At 59.5% G+C, this 21195-nt stretch overlaps 2 protein-coding genes across 2 annotated transcripts; both read left to right on the forward strand.

The window, feature by feature from the left end:
- Window positions 1-115: 115 nt before the first annotated feature.
- BXZ73DRAFT_93016 (mitochondrial carrier) lies at window positions 116-1385 on the forward strand (the record flags this gene model as incomplete). Its single annotated transcript, XM_048026563.1, has 7 exons — window positions 116-146; window positions 206-247; window positions 312-350; window positions 404-525; window positions 578-714; window positions 775-1272; window positions 1322-1385. 7 exons carry the CDS (start codon window positions 116-118, stop codon window positions 1383-1385), a joined length of 933 nt encoding a protein of 310 aa, XP_047872125.1.
- A 284-nt stretch (window positions 1386-1669) lies between these two features.
- Window positions 1670-4726, forward strand: BXZ73DRAFT_55659 (P-loop containing nucleoside triphosphate hydrolase protein; the record flags this gene model as incomplete). The annotated part of the gene is made up of 11 exons (XM_048021382.1): window positions 1670-1921; window positions 2061-2145; window positions 2193-2224; window positions 2280-2379; window positions 2416-2565; window positions 2614-2715; window positions 2769-3526; window positions 3579-3784; window positions 3837-3964; window positions 4016-4529; window positions 4585-4726. The coding sequence occupies 11 exons, from the start codon at window positions 1670-1672 to the stop codon at window positions 4724-4726; spliced, it is 2469 nt and encodes an 822-aa protein (XP_047872126.1).
- Window positions 4727-21195: the final 16469 nt, after the last annotated feature.

Raw genomic sequence — 21195 nt, forward strand, 5'->3', positions numbered from 1 at the left:
TGCGCTCGCTGGGCGGCACGCGGAGGGTGATGATGTCGTGGGCGCTTGGACCTCCGTGTCGGACCTCATCCGAACTGGACCTCCCCTCCTCTTCCGCATCCCGGACCCGCGCGCCATGTCCGATGCCCCGGACAGCAAGCTTATGGGTGAGCGCATCGCTTGGCGTATCTCACTCATTTTTCGCTGAGTAACTGAATGCTCACAGAGGTCAGCCCCGCCGTCGACTTCCTCGCTGGAACGGTGGCCGGTATGTTGGAGCTCATTCAGGACTTGAACCGGTGGCCTGCAAGCTGAGATTGGACACTGTGCAGGAATGGCGGCGGTTGCTGTGGGATACCCGTTTGACACCGGTGCGTTATCTTGTCCCCTTCAGCGTGCAGTCGAAATCGAACATGTTCTGCAGTCAAAGTGCGCTTCCAGAGTCCGCACATTGCGTCCAAGTACCGCTCTACCTTTCATGCTTTCTTTACGATTGTACGCGAAGAACGAATACGAGGCCTCTACCGCGGTATTGCTGCCCCACTCGTAAGCTCCTCCCTCTGTTGCCTCGCACGCCCATCATCTCACTCGCCCACAGGCCGGCGCCCCGCCTCTGAATGGGATAGTCTTTTCGTCGTACCGCTCTCTTTTGCGCGCTCAGTTAGACGATGATAACGCGACTCCTACACTCACCCAAATAAACCTCGCAGGTGCAGGAACCGGCATCCTCTCATCGTACGTCTCCATTCGCCTCTGTTCTCCACTTCGACCGACCTTTCGCTCGCGCTCTTTAAGGTTGATCACCACCCCCGCCGAGCTCATCAAGGTGCACCAACAGAGTCTCGTCCGCACCCCCACCTCCCCGCCACAGAGCGATCTGGACGTCATCCGGCACATATGGCGCACGCACGGCCTACGCGGCTTCTACCGCGGCATCACCGCGACCGCGCTCCGTGACATTGGATATGGCGCATACTTCACGGCCTACGAGGCCACACTCCGCTACTGGCCGCGCCCGCATGCGCCACACGCGCCCGCGAAGACGCGCGAGGGTGAGGTCGAGGCTGCCGTCGCGTCGCACTCGTGGACCGCGCTCCTCACCGCGAGTGGCATCGCGGGGGTCGCGGGGTGGATCGTGACCTTCCCGTTCGACGTGGTCAAGACGCGCGTGCAGAGTACTGTCGCGGCAGAGCCAGGGAATCCGTACCGGACGACGTGGACGACGATCGTTGCTTCGTATCGCGCAGAAGGCGTGGGCGTGTTCTTCCGCGGACTTGCACCGACACTCGTAAGGTGCGTCTCCCTAGCACGCTGCAAAACCTTTCTGACGGAGCATATGAAGAGCGATCCCAGTAAATATGGTAACGTTTGCGACCTTCGAGGCCGTAATTCACGGATTCTCGTAGTAGTATCGTGCTTCGGGCCTGTACTATACCAACGACACCTTATAATGGACGCAGAACGATACCTCAGACTTGAATTTCCAAACTTGTCGGCAGGGCGTGTCGAGTCGTCGCCCGCCCGACGAAAGATCTGGGAAGTTCCACCAAGCGCCAGTGGATTGTGACCGGGGGACGCGCGCGCCTATATATTAAGCACCTTGGCTGCGACCGCTGCCATCTCTCCTCCTCCTCCTCCTCCTCCATTGCTTTGAAAGTTCACTGCTCCATCTGCATTTCCCACCTCTTTCATGCTCAGAAAACAGCTCGCACGTCCACAACTCGCTCTTGTCTCACGTCTCCCCATCGCTCAGCCAGGACTCTCAGCTCTTCCCCGCCGCGCCCCACTTTCCCGACTTTCACCATGCATTTCAATAGCATCACGACCTGCCCTCATCTCGGCCCGAGGATATGCACAGGGACCCCCTGGCGGAGGTATGGGCGGGTTCCCCGGGTTTCAGATGGGGCAACAGCGGCAGAAAGGTGATGCTTTGAAGGAATTTGTAAGTCCTCTCTTCATCCTTCCATATATGCACCCCTGCTACGCACCGTGAGCCGTGCACTCCATCTTCGAGCCATGAATGCTCGCTTTTTCCCGCCTTATTTTCTATAATGTTTGTAGAACTGACCGGCCTTTGGCAGAGCGTCGATCTCACAGAGCTCGCGAGGAATGGCAAGCTCGACCCTACTATCGGCCGCGACGAGGAGATTCGGCGGACCATCCAAAGTGAGCACTACTCTCGTGTTCTCCTGCGTCATGCTTATGTTCCGCAGTCCTCTCTCGTCGCACCAAGTCGAATCCGGTTGTGAGTCCCAGATTCGTGATACCGCACCAGCTCTTGCTCACATACCGTTGTGTAGCTCATCGGCCCGCCTGGTGTCGGAAAGACTGCGATCCTCGAAGGGCTTTCGCAGCGCATTGTCGCGAAGGAAGTCCCAGAGGTATGCTCTGTAGATGGCTGTATGCGTGTTCTTGTCTGATGTCACGCGCCTGCAGTCCTCCAAAACAAGCGCGTACTCTCGATCGACCTCGCCGCGATCATGGCCGGCTCGGGGATCCGCGGTGCGTTCGAGGAGAAGTTCAAGTCTCTCATTAAGGACATCGAGGACGAGGCGCGAAATGTCATCTGTTTCATTGACGAGCTTCGTACGTGTGCTTTTCGTCGTGCCTCTTCGCGTTCTCATTGTTCTACAGACACGCTCTTCAATCTTGGTAAGGCTGAAGGCAGCATCGACGCTGGTCAAATGATCAAACCCGCTCTCGCGCGCGGTCTCCAGCTTGTTGGCGCAACAACACGTATGTCTGCTCTGGCCGTGGTCCCCTGTTCGCTTGCTGACCGCGCAACGCAGCCGATGAGTACCGCAAGACGATCGGAAAGGACGCAGCGCTTGAGCGGCGATTCCAGCCTGTGCAAATTGAAGAGCCGTCAGTTGAAGCTACCATCTCCATCCTCCGCGGCCTCAAGCCACGCTACGAAGTCCACCACGGAGTCGGCATTTCTGACTCCGCGCTCGTCACCGCAGCTGTCTACTCATCACGCTACATCTCCGACCGCTTCCTGCCAGACAAAGCGATCGACCTCGTCGACGAGGCCGCGTCCGCGCTCCGACTCGCGCAGGAGAGCAAGCCCGACGAGCTCGAGGCGCTCGACCGCGAGATCATGACGCTCGAGATCGAGCGCGAGTCACTCCGGAACGAGAACGACGTCTTCAGCGTCGAGCGGCGCGGCGCGGTCGAGGCCAAGCTCAAGCAGAGGCGTGAGGAGGCGGAGAAGCTGACCGCGGTGTGGCAAGGCGAACGCGCGCGGCTGGAGAAGAACAAGGAGCTTAAGGAGCGCCTTGAGGAGGCCAAGCGCGAGCTCGAGATCGCGCAACGTCAGGGCCAGTACGAAAAGGCGTCGAGGTTGCGGTTCGCGACTATCCCAGAACTCGAGCGACAGTTGCCGACGGAGAGCGAGCGGGAGAAGGTCGACGGGGAGAACGTGGAGGGTTCTTTGGCGATGCTGCACGATCGGGTGACGAGCGCGGACATTGCGCGTGTTGTGGCGAAGGCGACTGGAATCCCTGTCCAGAGCTTGCTGAAGGGAGAAAGGGAGAAACTCGTCCATGTACGTTCATCTTTGATCTGGGCGCATCCCGAAGGGCTAACAGTTTTTGTAGATGGAGGACGCCCTGAGAAGGCGCGTCGTCGGCCAGGACCACGTCGTCGAGGCAGTCAGCGATGCTGTTCGTATCTCCCGGGCTGGTCTCCAGGCACCCAATCGCCCGGTCGCTTCCTTCCTTTTCCTCGGTCCGACTGGTGTTGGCAAGACCGAGCTGTGCAAGGCGCTCGCATCTTTCCTGTTCAACGATGAGCAGCGGGGCTTGTAAGTTGCTGTGTCTCTTTCCTCGCTTTATCGTACTCAAATAGTCTTGCAGAATCAGCATCAACATGTCGGAGTACCACGACCGCCATACGATCTCTCGCCTCATCGGTGCGGCACCCGGATATGTTGGGTTCGAAGAAGGGGGTCAGCTCACTGAAGCCGTCCGTCGCCGGCCTTACGGTAGGTTTCTATTTGTTGTGTTTGATAGTCCCGTCTGATGAGCGCCGCTAGCTGTGATCCTGCTTGACGAGCTTGAGAAGGCGCACAAGGACGTCGCCATGATCCTCCTACAGATCCTCGATGAGGGCAGCATCACCGACTCGCAGGGGCGCAAGGTCGACTTCAAGAACACAATCGTCTGCCTCACCTCGAACATCGGCTCCGACATCCTTGCCCATCCTTCCGCGTCGAATGAAGATGGCGTCGTGAGGCCCGAGGCACGCGACGAAGTGATTGAGCGCACAACAGAGTACTTCCCCCCCGAGCTCCTCAACCGCCTGGACTCGATGCTTGTTTTCAACAAGCTCTCGAAGGCGTCCATCCTGCAGGTCGTCGACCTCCGCCTAGCGGACGTTGCTGAGCGTCTGAAGCCGCGGCGGATTACGATGGACGTGGACGGTGCGGCACGGGAGTGGTTGATGAAGCACGGGTATTCGGAGACGTACGGTGCGCGGGCGATCGCGCGTATTGTACGCACGGAGGTGCTCTTCCCGCTCGCACAGAAGCTGCTTCGCGGGACGATTAGGTATGTAAACCTGCTCTTGAGGCTCTGGAAGCGTGCTTATTGCGCACCTGCTCAGGGACGGGGACAGGGTCCGGATCCGCGTGTCTGAGAACGCGGACACGCTTGACATCAAGGACAATTTCCCGACAGACCCGACGATTGCACAGTCGACAGCACCGCTGGTTCCCACCGAGCCCGATGCTGATGAGGGCGTGTAGAGGTCGTAGAGGTTGGATGCGGAGTTGATATACTGTACACACTCATAGTTTACCCGTCACTACTCATTGTATTCCTAGCGTAGAACGAGTCTGCCGTAGTTGTCTCGTTCCACCCTTCCTGATCAGGAATGTCGGCATCACCACCCAGTGATTTCCTCGAGGTCTGCCAGGTTGGAGTAGATCGTCTTGAGCTTTGCATAAGAGAGGCCTTTTTTTAGGTCCGGAGGGTAAGAGCTGCATGAGGGGTAGAACTAGCGCCCACCCAAAAGGGCGCGAACCATCGCGCACATGGACTGTGGGTGCCTCACACAGCATAGTTGCCATGTGCGCGATGGTGCGCGCACATCCGTAGACAGTGTCTGCGATCCATCGGGCACATGGAGCATAGTTGCGAGCGCAGCGAGCAATTCAGTGCTTAGGGCGTGAACGGCGATACAAACAATGACAAACAGAACGTTTAGCGCCCTCCTCCGAAATGCCCACTTCGCCTCTGTTTGATGGAGTTCTCATGTATATGTATCTCTTTCCATGTAGAAACATCTAAAACGTAGTTCAAATGCGCTATACTCTCTGCATGCCGATTATTGTGTGATAAAAGTGCGAGCACGTCGAGATATTTGAGGAATGCCTTCTGGGTGGTTGTATCATGTGTATGGTTGAGGTTCTGGCGATCACATGATCCTGCTCATGCCACAGACGCGACGTCGGACGCCCCAAGGCTCAAGCGCACCACCGTACTTTGTCCGACGTACCGCTGTGGTCAACTGTCAACCACTATGGGTCTCAAAGATGACGAGGTATATATTGACTGGTGGGACATGTCGATTTATTGTCATCACCCCACCCCGCTCATCCATCAGCAAAACGAGGGGCGGCCGATCGAGCGCTGTGGCGCCTGGCGAAAGCGGATGATGTCAGCTCAGCAGACGCCAGACATCGTCGGACCGGATGCCCAATGATCGGACACGATCGACTTGCGTAGTGTAGGGCTCTGCTCGACTGGTGATAATCTGGTAAGACATTTGTTGAGAGAGCACTGGGGAGCCAGATGTACTATGATAGATGAAACTTATTCCTATGTTTCGGGGGAGAGTAGACGCGAGCGACGTAGCGAGCGGAGCGAGCGGAGGAGCGTTGCGGCTACGGGTGAAGAGAGTGCACTCGAAAAGTGGCAAGATCTGGGGGTTTCCCCGCCAGAGACCTTTCGACTTTATGCAGTCTCATCAGGCCTATATTCGAGTATGTCAGTTGGTGTACTAATACTTGCAAATGGATCAGGTCACGGTCTACTTACCGTAATCGCAACGATCTCATTCGTTTGCTATTCTCGTACGTCGCAGTCAGCATGTCCGACCGGGATATGTATGTCCGATCGGGGATTGACTCAGCTATTTCCAATTGGTAGATTGGCAATTGGTTATAAATAGCCGCTTCTGGAATGTCCTAGAACATGACGTCAGTGATCACCTGATATGATGTCATGGGTCCCGTGATTGATCACGTGATCCGTCCCGTTAGGTTATATAGAAGAGCTCCAGGGTCAGTGGTTCGCCAAATAAGCGCCCAGTGACGCGGAATGAGCACACAGAGTAATTACTATAAAAGGAAAACACGGGAAGGACAGGGCACACAGTGGAGGACAGTGAATGCACACATTACTATAATAGGAAAGCACAGGGAGAGGATACTGCACATATTACTAAAAGAGGAAAGAGAAGGAGCACCTGCAAGATGCAAGGGGGAGAGTGGTGATTGCCAAAAGAGGACAGCTAGAAAGACACAACAGGACACATGATGTGTGGGCCTTGCATGGAGTCGAAGCACGGTCCAGGACCGCGGCTGCGCTGCAGGGAACAACAGAACACGTGATCAGCGGAGAGCGCGCGGAGAGCGCGGTCCAGGACCGCGGTCGGACTCCGCGCAGGGCTCACATGTCACGTGTCTAGTTGCCCGCTGCTGCACGGCCGCGGTCCAGGACCGCACTCGGGCTCCGCGCGAGGCCAACTGATCACATGATCAATGGGCCTCACGCGCAGAGCGCGGTCCAGGACCGCGCCGTGGAGCAGCAGACAACAGGACACGTGACCAGTGGGCCTCGCGCGGAGAGCGCGGTCCTGGACCGCACTCGGGCTCCTCGGGAGGCTAACTGATCACGTGTTGAACTCCCTCGCTGCCGCGCCGCCGCGGTCCTGGACCGCGCTCTGCGTGCGAGGCCCATTGATCATGTGATCAGTTAGCCTCGCGTGGAGCCTAAGTGCGGTCCAGGACCGCGGCCGTGCAGCAGCAGGCAACTAGACACGTGACATGTGAGCCCTGCGCGGAGTCCGATCGCGGTCCTGGACCGCGCTCTCCGCGCGAGGCCACTGGTCACGTGATGTATGTGTCTCGCGCGCAGAGCGTGGTCCTGGACCGCAGCCGCGCTGAGGCGAGCCCTGACATTTTAGAGACTGCACAAGAGCCTGCAAGATGTGCGCGCGGATATACGTGCGTAGAACCAGGTGCCGCCGAAAGGGGCAGGTGGGAATGCCCGCGGATGCCCGCGCGTAATCCAGCTGGGCAATCAGAGGTATGCCCACCCACTCCTCGTGTCATCTATCCCCTTCACACCATCCATTCTCCGCGATCTTAGTCTCTTTCGACCTGTATTGCCTCCCCCTTTCTATTGACGCCTCTCACACGTTGATACGCCCCGAACTCGCCACATAGCTGTCCGAGCCCCGAAGAGTCGCCCAGGGAGCCTAGGGGAGGGGAAACCTGACGCATCTCCGCTGGTTTTCATGGTAAGCTCTTCGTTCTTGTTGCGCTCGCAAGCCCTCGTTTTCCCCATTCTATAGTGCCAAGCGCGAACGATTTGTGCCGCGGGACGCCCTGGAACGTTGCGCTCGAAGACGCAGTCTCCTCCTCCCCATCCCGACATCTCCCACCCTATTGGTCCGCAACACCGCCGCCGATTCTTGCGCGGCCGGACTCGTTCTCTGCGCGTTATTAGTGGCTTTCAAACGTCCCCCTCCGCGGTGTGGAGCGTGCCGTCGTCGTTGACCTACGTCGTGATCACTGCCGCCCTCGACACAGATCACCCTCTAGCCGACCACCACCCCGCCCCTCCATGAGTTTTCCCCCGTTCGAGGGCGTATGGGCCTTTTTTGTGCGTGAATCTCCCCTCTTTCCAATGAGCCATCTCGTCTCACCATCCACCCCACCGTTGTCGCACTGCGCGTCGTCTTCTGCGACAGAAGAGCGCCCATCCGGCTGCCAACTTCATGCCCTCGTCTCTCGACGGCCCGAAGCTCGTTTTCTACACGAGCAGGTTCTTTCTCTTACCATTGTCAAGGCCTTTCAGGCGCACATTTACGTGCGCAGGTACGCCCAACCTCTCGTTCGCGACAGCCCCCACATCACCGCCCTCCACACCATCTGCACCCTCCTCGGCCCTGGCGATTTTGATCACCACGGCTTAATATCTCATCCGTTCCGCACGCGTTTTTGTACGTTGTCTCCCCTCTTCACGCCGCATTGAACGCGCCCTTACCGCCGCCAAGACGCGCAGCCGTTCACCTGCGGCTGCCGCTTCTCTCTCCCCACCGCTTCCAGCCATCCTCAGGATGAACTCGACGCGCCGCCCCACCATTTCCGCTCCGATCGCGCTGCAATTTTTTCGTTGACAGCCCTCGTCGACCCCTTTCGATCGCGCTCGCCACCGTCTTGCAGGCCACGCTCGTTCGCCCGCTGTGCGCTGCCCAAGAGAGCTTACTGCTAGCGCCCCGTTCCCCCGCCTTCCGGTGCTCGATCTCGCCCGTCTCGCCGCCGTAGATGACGTAGCCAGGACCACTCGACGCGCGTCGTCAAGACCTTTCGAACGCCTTTCTGGCCGTAGGATTCGGAGAGGATTTGCGTTGGTGGTGTCGGGATCTGCGTATGTGCACCTCGCCTTCTCCCTTCCTCCTGCATCCCCCAGTCCCGCCCTCGCCTCTCGCTCGTTCCGAGTCCGTTCACCACGCAATTAGGCGCGTATGTGCGCGTCGACCTCCCCATTCGAACGCTGCCTTGCGCGTCGCGATCCGTGCGCTCCACGAACTCCGGCAAGACATCCTCCAATGTGCTCGCCGTGCTTCCTTCAATATACGCCACTGTCTTTGCCACGCCGTACCGCCGCCCTACCTATACCATTCATGCTCGTGAAGGGCACGTTCAACGCCGCTCAATCGTTAAACGCAGCCTCTCACGTTCCCGTCCTCCTCTCCAGACCTCTCCGCCTCGCCCTCACCCATGTTGCCCCCACATCCCCCGCCTCGCCCTCGTCCACGTCGTTCACAACACCCGCCCACGTCAACCGCGTTGCCTGCGTCGCCCGCCACGCCCTCGCACGTCCTGGCCCCCACGTCGCCGTTGCCTCATCGCGCTCGCGCTCGCGGCCGCTCTGTGGGGTCGCGGTGAGCTCCCGCGGCTCCGATACCTTTTGGTGAGTTCTCCTCTGCCACTCGCTGCGTCTTTCTCGCCCACCTGTCCTCCTCCAGCTCCACCTCGTCCTGTACCTCGTCCTCTGCCTCCTCCACCTCGCGTCGCCCTCGGCCCACCTGCCCTCCGCTTCATCGGCAGGATCCGCCTCGCGTAGCCCACCACCACCTCCGCGTCCTCAGCGGCACGCCTCTCCCGCATCTCCCGTCTCGCCCGCGCCTCGCGTTTCACCCACGTCGCCCGCAGCCCGCAGCCCGCGTCGCCAACATCCTGTGCGCGCGGACGTCCGGGAATAGAGCAAGGTGTCGCCGAGACGACGTGGGAATGCGCGCGGATGCCCGCGCATAATCCAGCTGGGCAGTCAGAGGTATGTCCACACGCTCCTCACGCCATCCATCCCCTTCCCGCCGTCCGTTCGCCATGATCTTGGTGTCGTTCGATCTGTCCTACTCCCCCCTCTCTATCAAGGCCCTTCACGCGTCGATACACCCCAAACTCGCCACATGGTCGTCCGAGCACACGAGAGGGAGCCCAGGGAGCCCAGGCTAGGGAAGACCTTGACGTATCTCCGCCAGTTTTCATGGTAAGCTCTTCGTTCTTGTTGCGCTCGAACACGCTCGTCCCCCCGTTGTATAGTGCCATGCACGAACGATTTACGCCGCTGGACGCCCCGGGATGTCGCGCTCGAAGACGCAGTCCCCCTCCTCCCCATCCCGACATCTCCCACCCAATTCCTCCGCGAAACCACCACCGATTCTTGTGCGGACGGACGCGTTCTGTGCTCGTCGTCAGTGGCTTTCATGCGCGCCCCTCCGCGTCGTTGAGCGTGCCGTCGTCGTGGAACTACGTCTCGATCACGACCGCCCTCAACACGGAGGTCGCCCTCGAGCCGACTGTCACCCCGTCCCTCCACGAGTTCCTCACCTTTTGTGGGACGCATAGGCTTGTTTTGTGCGTTCATTTCCCCTCTTTTCAATGAGCCATCCCGTCCCACCATCTGCCCCGCCGTTGTCGCACTGCGCGTCGTCTTTTGCAACAGAAGAGCCCCCACCCCGGTGCCAACTTGATGCCCTCGTCCCCCGACGGTTCGGAGCCCGTTTGCGACGCGGCCGGGTTCGTTCTCTTACCATCCTCAAGGCCTTTCTGACGCACCCTTGTGCGCGCCGGTACTTCCAGCCCTTCGTTCGCGACAGTCGCCACATTATCGCCCTCCACCCCATCTGCACCCTCCTCGACCATGGCCATTTTGACCACAACGACCCAGTCTATCATCCGTTCCGCACGCGATTTGGTAGTTTTATCCCCTGATCATGCTACATTGAATGCGCCCTTATCGCCGCCAAGACGTGCAGCCATACACCTAAGGGAGCCGCTTCCATCTCCCCGCCGCTTCCAGTCATCCTCAGGCATAATCGATGCGCCGCCCCATCATTTCCGCTCCGATCGCGTTGGAAGCTGGGGCGTTGCTAGCCCTCGTCAACCCCTTTCGATCGCGCCCGCTACCATCTCACCTGTCGCACTCACTCGCCCACTGTGCGCTGTGCAAGAGCGCCTGCGGCTGGCCCTCCCTTCCCCTCTTCCCGGTGCTCGATCTCGCCCACCTCGCCACCGTAGAAGACGCGTCCGGCATCATTCGATGCGCGTCGTCGAACGCTTTCGAACGCGCTCTTGGCCGTAAAGATCGGAGGACATTTGCGTCAGGGATGCCAGAATCTGTGTACGTCTGCCTTGTCTTCTCCCATCCTCCTGCGTCTCCCGGTCCTGCCCTCGCATCTCGCCCATCCTGACTTCTCTCGCACGAAAGCACCGCCGTTTTCAAGCTCTCATCATAGGCTTCCCGGCAAGTGCTTACACGTCGCGATCGGCGCCCAAGTACTTCCCCAACGCCTCCAGAACCTTCGCGCCCCTTCACATGCTCCTCCAGCCGACTATCGCCTGGTTCCCCTGCAAGTTCGCAATAGTCCGCCGCCCGTCCGGGTTCGTTTTGTGCGCGCTTTTCACCTCTTTCCGACGAGCCGACCCGTTCCGCGATCCGCCCCACCATTGTCCCTTGCGCGTTGTCTTGTACGACAGAAGAGCGCCCCTTGCGCCGCCGACTTGACACTCCCTTCTCTCGACGGTTCGGAGCTCGTTTGAGACGTGGGTGGGTTCTTTTTCTTCTCGTCGTCAAGCCCTTTCCGACGCACCCTTCCGCGCGCCGGCACGCCCAGCTCATCTCCTGCAACAGCCGCGGCATTTTCGCCCCGTTCTTGCTGTCTGGCCTCCGCATTCCACCACTGTTTCGACCGCCGCCACGACCCATCGCGTCCGTTTGACGTGCGGTTTGGATAGAAGGGGGTTTTCTAAGAACCCATTCGAGTTAGGGCCCCACGCCAAATACCTTAGGGCAAGCACAGGCGCCACACGTCTTGCCCTAAGGGGGTAAGGGCTAGGAACAAGCACCTCAGAGTCGATAGGGTACTGGTCGACTGCAGGGTTTGCACTTGAGAGAGAAACAAGATTGTTGTGAGGAAGACCTATGGACAGACACATGTTTTGTGTCATGTTTGCCACTTAGGAAACAGATTGCCGGTGTTCATCGCACCGCACCAGTGTTCATCGCACCACCAGTGTCATCGCACCGCACCAGTGTTCATCGCAACCACTAAAAACCTAGAAACGGGCGGTTGACCGCAGGTTTCAAGTATCAGATGGACACAGTGCTGTGAAACCAGAGGCAGACCGCATCTTTTGCGCTTTATAGAGAAACAAGATCGTTGTAAGCGAACCCTATGTTTCTTATTCCCCTGGTACGGTCCATGCTTAAAGCGACCCCCCACCCAGCAACAACTAGTGACCCTGGTACCAGGCTGACGACCACAGCCCTCTGCCAAGTTTGGTGGTCATCGGTGCACTTGTCGTAGCTGTGACCGTCGACTTCTAGTGCAATTGGTTCCCCAGCTTGCATCGACCGTACCTCCTCGGTGTGTGCTCCGTTCGTCCTGAAACCTGGTGCGCTGGATAGCTGTGAGTCGTGGCTATCCACCGTCCTAAGATCGGGCCAGATTTCGCGTGTTTTCCTCCTTACAGGGACTTGTAATGCGTCGCTCGACCGACCGGTCGTACCGCAGTCCTGGAGTACTGGTGTCAGCTTGTTTGTGTCACAGTGTGCGACCGAACGGGACATAGAAGAGGGCTTCTTCAAAGGGGATCTGGGTAAGCACTGGAGGAGGGCTAGAAAATAGCGCCATTTTTGAATCACGATTGAGATCTACGATAGAAGCGAGGCTGCGATGAGCTTCTAAAGCACAGAATGTTGGCTATCGAATGCCCGGATGGATCGCGCACATTGAGACCCAGATTATTCCAAGCTTTTTTTTCCGCATTTTTCTGAGCCCGTACGTTGTAGAGGTTGAAACGGGCCGTGTATCCCAGAAATTGTGGGTGGTTGAATGCGCGCGATAGAAGGGGGTTTTCGAAAGGCCAGCAGCCTTAGGGGTACACCAGGCACCGGTAGGGCTAGCATGAGCACCAGTACTTCAGCCTTGGTGCCAACGTTTGAACATGCCCGGAAATCCAGCCATGTAGCAAAGCGGTGCGAGTGCTCAATGTGGAGAGACGAGCGTGGTGAACATGTGCGGGATCCCGGGCATGTTGGAGAGCACTGCCACGGCTGGTACAGAGGAGGGATTGCAACGTTTATTAGACACATAATACATCGCCTGGAAGCTCAATCTAAGCATTCAAGCGCAGGTCGGCTTCGGTCTGCTGTAGGCACAGTAAATTGTTGGCTATCAAACGTGCGCAACGGATCGTGCGCATTGAAGCCCTGGATTACTTCAAGCATGTTCCGCATTTTTCTGCATTTTTCTCATATTTATTTGTGTCGTTCTGGGCCCTTTACGTTTCTTATCCCTATGGTACCGTCCATCCTTGAAGCGACCCCCTACCCAGCGACGATGAGCGAACCTGGTACCACGCTCACCACCTCAGTACCCAAGAATGTTTTTCTAACGACCCTCTGCCAAGTTCGGTGGCCGTCGGTGCGCTTGTCGTCGCTGTGGCTGTCGACGTGCGAACGAGTTATATAGAACAGCTATAGGGCCGTCGAGTTGGACAGAGGTCTGCGTGAAGGCATTTCCTAGAAAGGAAACAGCAGTGTCATGTGACTACCACCCCCCTTTTGGTATGGGATATCTGTATTTAGACATGTTTATTCTGCATCATATTTCGCACACAGAAAGCTAACATGTATGTCTACTGATTCCCCAAGTTTGAACGAAATTGGCGGAAGGCTTGTCGAGATACGAGCTGGTCATTGTCGCGGCTTTAAGCGCCCGTTATTGATCGCGCACAGCCACCAGCGCCGGCCATTGGCGTGCACCCACCGTGTTGTCCGTCTAATTGAGCATGTGTGGATGTGATGATCCCCTTGCATATGTGTGTTGAACCCCTCTTTCACACACCACCTCACAAGTCACAATCCGTGCTATCCCTGTAAATTGGTGGAGTGGTCTCCACCAGCGGTCTGGTACTGGTTTTGGTGCCCAACTGCACAGCCTCAGATATACAAGATCACTGTGGTGGTGTTTACCTGTGCCCCTCAAGGCCTTTGTCACACTTCATTATAACTATGTGTTATTTTCACAATCTAATCTCCATGCTGTCTTATTTGAATCACAAACAACATTGGGACTTTTCTCTGCCATAATCCAGTGATAGTGGGTTACAGGTATCTCTATTTGCAGTCTGTGAGTGTGTGAAACCCCTCTTTTGCTGGACTGGGGTTAGGGTTATTAACATTAGGTTTAGCCTGGTGCGAGCCATGCGAGCCTCCAGGCTAAACCTAATGTTAATAACCCTAACCCCAGTCCAGCAAAAGAGGGGTTTCACACACTCACAGACTGCAAATAGAGATACCTGTAACCCACTATCACTGGATTATGGCAGAGAAAAGTCCCAATGTTGTTTGTGATTCAAATAAGACAGCATGGAGAATTGTTATCAATTAATTCAAATTGGGACAGATGGAAGGACACTATTACCTGAGCATCCTCAAGGCCTCACTGGGGATCTTGGTCTCTCACGCTAAATAGGCACTGGAGTCAACACCAGAACAGTGAAGGACTCTGTATGGCTTAAGTGGATGGCCTTACAGGTGCAAAAGGAGGCATGAGAAACTGTTTGTAGTGCTCTCAGAATGGTTTTGGACAGCCAGATGACATCAGTCTGTCTTCATCGGTTGGAACAATTACGACGGGCAACGGCTCAGCTTTTGTGAGGACTGGGACTCACACACCAAGTACAGGAACAGTTCGGAGCCTCGAGTATAGATACAAGCACAATGCGATGCCTCCGCGATCGCACGCGCGCATTTTGCTGCGCACGCCGAGCCTCTATCTGTTCCGCTCACGCCGGACTATCCCGGCGCTCCCTCTTCCCCTCTCTTCTCGTTGATCTCATTGTGTTTGTTTATTTGGAGGACGGCTTCATTACATGACAACCTACTATACAGTTCTGGCGCTGACCTCGTATATATGGACATCTGCTCCGACCTGTAGTAGGTAGCTTTTCGGGTTACGACTGTCTCCTACACACTGTCCCGTGCCGTCTCGTTCTTCACATGTTCGCCTCGCCTCGACCAGCATCTCTTCTCGACACTCTCGACACTCTCGACACATTCGACACTACACCAAGGCGGCGACCTCACAGCTTTCTAGCCCGAAAAGGCTTAGAAAAAGGGTGGGAAAGGCAAACTTGTATGTCTAGTTTGTGTGTGTCATAGAGTATCCTGAAAGTTGACGTTGTGGGCGAATGTTTTCCCACGACAGAATACTGTGCTTAGAAAAAAGATAATAGAATTCATGTTAAAGGCTATAGTATCTGAAAAACAAGCAAGTGAGTACCTTCCCACAGGCCTATCTCTGAGACCCAGAGCCCTGCCCAGAGACCGACCGATGCCCTACCAACCGTGCTCTGAGGTCCAGAGCCCTGACCAGAAGCCGACCGATGCCCCACCAACCGTGCTTTGAGCTCCAGAGCCCTGCCCAGAGGCCGACCGATGCCCCCACCAACAGTGCTCTGGGCCCCAGAGCCCTGCCCAGAGGCGGACTGGTGCCCCACCAACCGTGCTTTGAGCTCCAGAGCCCTGACCAGAAGCCAACCGATGCCCTACCAACCGTGCTCTGAGCTCCAGAGCCCTGCCCAGAGGCGGACTGGTGCCCCACCAACCGTGCTTTGAGCTCCAGAGCCCTGACCAGAAGCCGACCGATGCCCTACCAACCGTGCTCTGAGCTCCAGAGCCCTGCCCAGAGGCCGACCGATGCCCCACCAACTGCGCTCTGGGCCCCAGAGCCCTGCCCAGAGGCCGACCGATGCCCTACCAACCGTGCTCTGGGCCCCAGAGCCCTGACCAGGAGCCGACCGATGCCCCACCAACCGTGCTCTGGGCCCCAGAATCTTGGCCAGCAGCCGACCGTTGTGCTCCAGCCAACATCCCCTGGCCCATACATGCTCTGCAGCTCATCTCTGCATGTAAAGCATGCACTGCGCCTCACACTGGCAAATTGCAATCATCCCATAGACCTTGCTCTAGGCTCCAGAGCCCTGACCAGAAGCCGACCGATGCCCCACCAACGGCGCTCTGAGCTCCAGAGCCCTGACCAGAAGCCGACCGATGCCCCACCAACGGCGCTCTGGGCCCCAGAGCCCTGCCCAGAGGCCGACCGATGCCCTACAAACCGTGCTTTGAGCTCCAGAGCCCTGCCCAGAGACGGACCGGAGCCCCACCAACGGCGCTCTGGGCCCCAGAATCTTGGCCAGCAGCCGACCGTTGTGCTCCAGCCAACATCCCCTGGCCCATACATGCTCTGCAGCTCATCTCTGCATGTAGGGCATGCACTGCGCCTCACCCTGGCAAATTGCAATCATCCCATAAACCTTGCTCTAGGCTCCAGAGCCCTGACCAGAAGCCGACCGATGCCCTACCAACGGTGCGCTGAGGTCCAGAGCCCTGACCAGAAGCCGACCGATGCCCTACCAACGGTGCGCTGAGGTCCAGAGCCCTGCCCAGAGGCCGACCGGAGCCCCACCAACCGTGCTTTGAGCTCCAGAGCCCTGACCAGAAGCGGACCGATGCCCTACCAACCGTGCTCTGAGCTCCAGAGCCCTGCCCAGAGGCCGACCGATGCCCCACCAACTGCGCTCTGGGCCCCAGAGCCCTGACCAGAAGCGGACCGATGCCCTACCAACCGTGCTCTGAGCTCCAGAGCCCTGCCCAGAGGCCGACCGATGCCCCACCAACTGCGCTCTGGGCCCCAGAGCCCTGCCCAGAGGCCGACCGATGCCCTACCAACCGTGCTCTGGGCCCCAGAGCCCTGACCAGGAGCCGACCGATGCCCCACCAACCGTGCTCTGGGCCCCAGAATCTTGGCCAGCAGCCGACCGTTGTGCTCCAGCCAACATCCCCTGGCCCATACATGCTCTGCAGCTCATCTCTGCATGTAGGGCATGCACTGCGCCTCACCCTGGCAAATTGCAATCATCCCATAGACCTTGCTCTAGGCTCCAGAGCCCTGACCAGAAGCCGACCGATGCCCTACCAACAGTGCTCTGGGCCCCAGAGCCCTGCCCAGAGGCGGACTGGTGCCCCACCAACCGTGCTTTGAGCTCCAGAGCCCTGACCAGAAGCCGACCGATGCCCCACCAACGGCGCTCTGGGCCCCAGAGCCCTGCCCAGAGGCCGACCGATGCCCTACCAACCGTGCTCTGGGCCCCAGAGCCCTGACCAGGAGCTGACCGATGCCCCACCAACCGTGCTCTGGGCCCCAGAATCTTGGCCAGCAGCCGACCGTTGTGCTCCAGCCAACATCCCCTGGCCCATACATGCTCTGCAGCTCATCTCTGCATGTAGGGCATGCACTGCGCCTCACCCTGGCAAATTGCAATCATCCCATAGACCTTGCTCTAGGCTCCAGAGCCCTGACCAGAAGCCGACCGATGCCCTACCAACAGTGCTCTGGGCCCCAGAGCCCTGCCCAGAGGCCGACCGGAGCCCCACCAACCGTGCTTTGAGCTCCAGAGCCCTGACCAGAAGCGGACCGATGCCCTACCAACCGTGCTCTGAGCTCCAGAGCCCTGCCCAGAGGCCGACCGATGCCCCACCAACTGCGCTCTGGGCCCCAGAGCCCTGCCCAGAGGCCGACCGATGCCCTACCAACCGTGCTCTGGGCCCCAGAGCCCTGACCAGGAGCCGACCGATGCCCCACCAACCGTGCTCTGGGCCCCAGAATCTTGGCCAGCAGCCGACCGTTGTACTCCAGCCAACATCCCCTGGCCCATACATGCTCTGCAGCTCATCTCTGCATGTAGGGCATGCACTGCGCCTCACCCTGGCAAATTGCAATCATCCCATAGACCTTGCTCTAAGCTCCAGAGCCCTGACCAGAAGCCGACCGATGCCCCACCAACGGCGCTCTGAGCTCCAGAGCCCTGACCAGAGGCCGACCGATGCCCCACCAACCGTGCTCTGGGCCCCAGAATCTTGGCCAGCAGCCGACCGTTGTGCTCCAGCCAACATCCCCTGGCCCATACATGCTCTGCAGCTCATCTCTGCATGTAGGGCATGCACTGCGCCTCACCCTGGCAAATTGCAATCATCCCATAGACCTTGCTCTAGGCTCCAGAGCCCTGACCAGAAGCCGACCGATGCCCTACCAACAGTGCTTTGAGCTCCAGAGCCCTGACCAGAAGCCGACCGATGCCCTACCAACGGTGCGCTGAGGTCCAGAGCCCTGACCAGAAGCCGACCGATGCCCTACCAACGGTGCGCTGAGGTCCAGAGCCCTGCCCAGCATCCGACCGATGCCCTACCAACCGAGCTTTGAGCTCCAGAGCCCTGCCCAGAGACGGACCGATGCACCACCAACGGCGCTCTGAGCTCCAGAGCCCTGACCAGAGGCCGACCGGAGCCCCACCAACCGTGCTTTGAGCTCCAGAGCCCTGACCAGAAGCCGACCGATGCCCTACCAACGGTGCGCTGAGGTCCAGAGCCCTGCCCAGCATCCGACCGATGCCCTACCAACCGAGCTTTGAGCTCCAGAGCCCTGCCCAGAGACGGACCGGAGCCCCACCAACGGCGCTCTGGGCCCCAGAGCCCTGACCAGAAGCCGACCGATGCCCCACCAACCGTGCTTTGAGCTCCAGAGCCCTGACCAGAAGCCGACCGATGCCCTACCAACGGTGCGCTGAGGTCCAGAGCCCTGCCCAGAGGCCGACCGGAGCCCCACCAACCGTGCTTTGAGCTCCAGAGCCCTGACCAGAAGCGGACCGATGCCCTACCAACCGTGCTCTGAGCTCCAGAGCCCTGCCCAGAGGCCGACCGATGCCCCACCAACTGCGCTCTGGGCCCCAGAGCCCTGCCCAGAGGCCGACCGATGCCCTACCAACCGTGCTCTGGGCCCCAGAGCCCTGACCAGGAGATAACCGATGCCCCACCAACCGTGCTCTGGGCCCCAGAATCTTGGCCAGCAGCCGACCGTTGTGCTCCAGCCAACATCCCCTGGCCCATACATGCTCTGCAGCTCATCTCTGCATGTAGGGCATGCACTGCGCCTCACCCTGGCAAATTGCAATCATCCCATAGACCTTGCTCTAGGCTCCAGAGCCCTGACCAGAAGCCGACCGATGCCCTACCAACAGTGCTCTGGGCCCCAGAGCCCTGCCCAGAGGCGGACTGGTGCCCCACCAACCGTGCTTTGAGCTCCAGAGCCCTGACCGGAAGCCGACCGATGCCCTACCAACGGTGCGCTGAGGTCCAGAGCCCTGCCCAGCATCCGACCGATGCCCTACCAACCGAGCTTTGAGCTCCAGAGCCCTGCCCAGAGACGGACCGGAGCCCCACCAACGGCGCTCTGTGCCCCAGAGCCCTGACCAGAAGCCGACCGATGCCCCACCAACCGTGCTTTGAGCTCCAGAGCCCTGACCAGAAGCCGACCGATGCCCTACCAACGGTGCGCTGAGCTCCAGAGCCCTGACCAGAAGCCGACCGATGCCCCACCAACGGCGCTCTGAGCTCCAGAGCCCTGACCAGAGGCCGACCGGAGCCCCACCAACCGTGCGCTGAGGTCCAGAGCCCTGCCCAGCATCCGACCGATGCCCTACCAACCGAGCTTTGAGCTCCAGAGCCCTGCCCAGAGACGGACCGGAGCCCCACCAACGGCGCTCTGGGCCCCAGAGCCCTGACCAGAAGCCGACCGATGCCCCACCAACCGTGCTTTGAGCTCCAGAGCCCTGACCAGAAGCCGACCGATGCCCTACCAACGGTGCGCTGAGGTCCAGAGCCCTGCCCAGAGGCCGACCGGAGCCCCACCAACCGTGCTTTGAGCTCCAGAGCCCTGACCAGAAGCGGACCGATGCCCTACCAACCGTGCTCTGAGCTCCAGAGCCCTGCCCAGAGGCCGACCGATGCCCTACCAACGGTGCGCTGAGGTCCAGAGCCCTGCCCAGCATCCGACCGATGCCCTACCAACCGAGCTTTGAGCTCCAGAGCCCTGCCCAGAGACGGACCGGAGCCCCACCAACGGCGCTCTGTGCCCCAGAGCCCTGACCAGAAGCCGACCGATGCCCCACCAACCGTGCTTTGAGCTCCAGAGCCCTGACCAGAAGCCGACCGATGCCCTACCAACGGTGCGCTGAGCTCCAGAGCCCTGACCAGAAGCCGACCGATGCCCCACCAACGGCGCTCTGAGCTCCAGAGCCCTGACCAGAGGCCGACCGGAGCCCCACCAACCGTGCGCTGAGGTCCAGAGCCCTGCCCAGCATCCGACCGATGCCCTACCAACCGAGCTTTGAGCTCCAGAGCCCTGCCCAGAGACGGACCGGAGCCCCACCAACTGCGCTCTGGGCCCCAGAGCCCTGACCAGAAGCCGACCGATGCCCCACCAACCGTGCTTTGAGCTCCAGAGCCCTGACCAGAAGCCGACCGATGCCCTACCAACGGTGCGCTGAGGTCCAGAGCCCTGCCCAGAGGCCGACCGGAGCCCCACCAACCGTGCTTTGAGCTCCAGAGCCCTGACCAGAAGCGGACCGATGCCCTACCAACCGTGCTCTGAGCTCCAGAGCCCTGCCCAGAGGCCGACCGATGCCCTACCAACGGTGCGCTGAGGTCCAGAGCCCTGCCCAGCATCCGACCGATGCCCTACCAACCGAGCTTTGAGCTCCAGAGCCCTGCCCAGAGACGGACCGGAGCCCCACCAACGGCGCTCTGTGCCCCAGAGCCCTGACCAGAAGCCGACCGATGCCCCACCAACCGTGCTTTGAGCTCCAGAGCCCTGACCAGAAGCCGACCGATGCCCTACCAACGGTGCGCTGAGGTCCAGAGCCCTGCCCAGAGGCCGACCGGAGCCCCACCAACCGTGCTTTGAGCTCCAGAGCCCTGACCAGAAGCGGACCGATGCCCTACCAACCGTGCTCTGAGCTCCAGAGCCCTGCCCAGAGGCCGACCGATGCCCCACCAACCGTGCTCTGGGCCCCAGAATCTTGGCCAGCAGCCGACCGTTGTGCTCCAGCCAACATCCCCTGGCCCATACATGCTCTGCAGCTCATCTCTGCATGTAGGGCATGCACTGCGCCTCACCCTGGCAAATTGCAATCATCCCATAGACCTTGCTCTAGGCTCCAGAGCCCTGCCCAGAGGCCGACCGATGCCCTACCAACCGTGCTTTGAGCTCCAGAGCCCTGCCCAGAGGCCGACCGATGCCCTACCAACGGTGCGCTGAGGTCCAGAGCCCTGCCCAGCATCCGACCGATGCCCTACCAACCGAGCTTTGAGCTCCAGAGCCCTGCCCAGAGACGGACCGGAGCCCCACCAACGGCGCTCTGTGCCCCAGAGCCCTGACCAGAAGCCGACCGATGCCCCACCAACCGTGCTTTGAGCTCCAGAGCCCTGACCAGAAGCCGACCGATGCCCTACCAACGGTGCGCTGAGCTCCAGAGCCCTGACCAGAAGCCGACCGATGCCCCACCAACGGCGCTCT

The sequence above is a fragment of the Epithele typhae genome (genome assembly GCF_022376455.1).
Source record: "Epithele typhae strain CBS 203.58 chromosome Unknown BXZ73scaffold_98, whole genome shotgun sequence".
Taxonomy (NCBI): Eukaryota; Fungi; Basidiomycota; class Agaricomycetes; order Polyporales; family Epitheliaceae; genus Epithele; species Epithele typhae.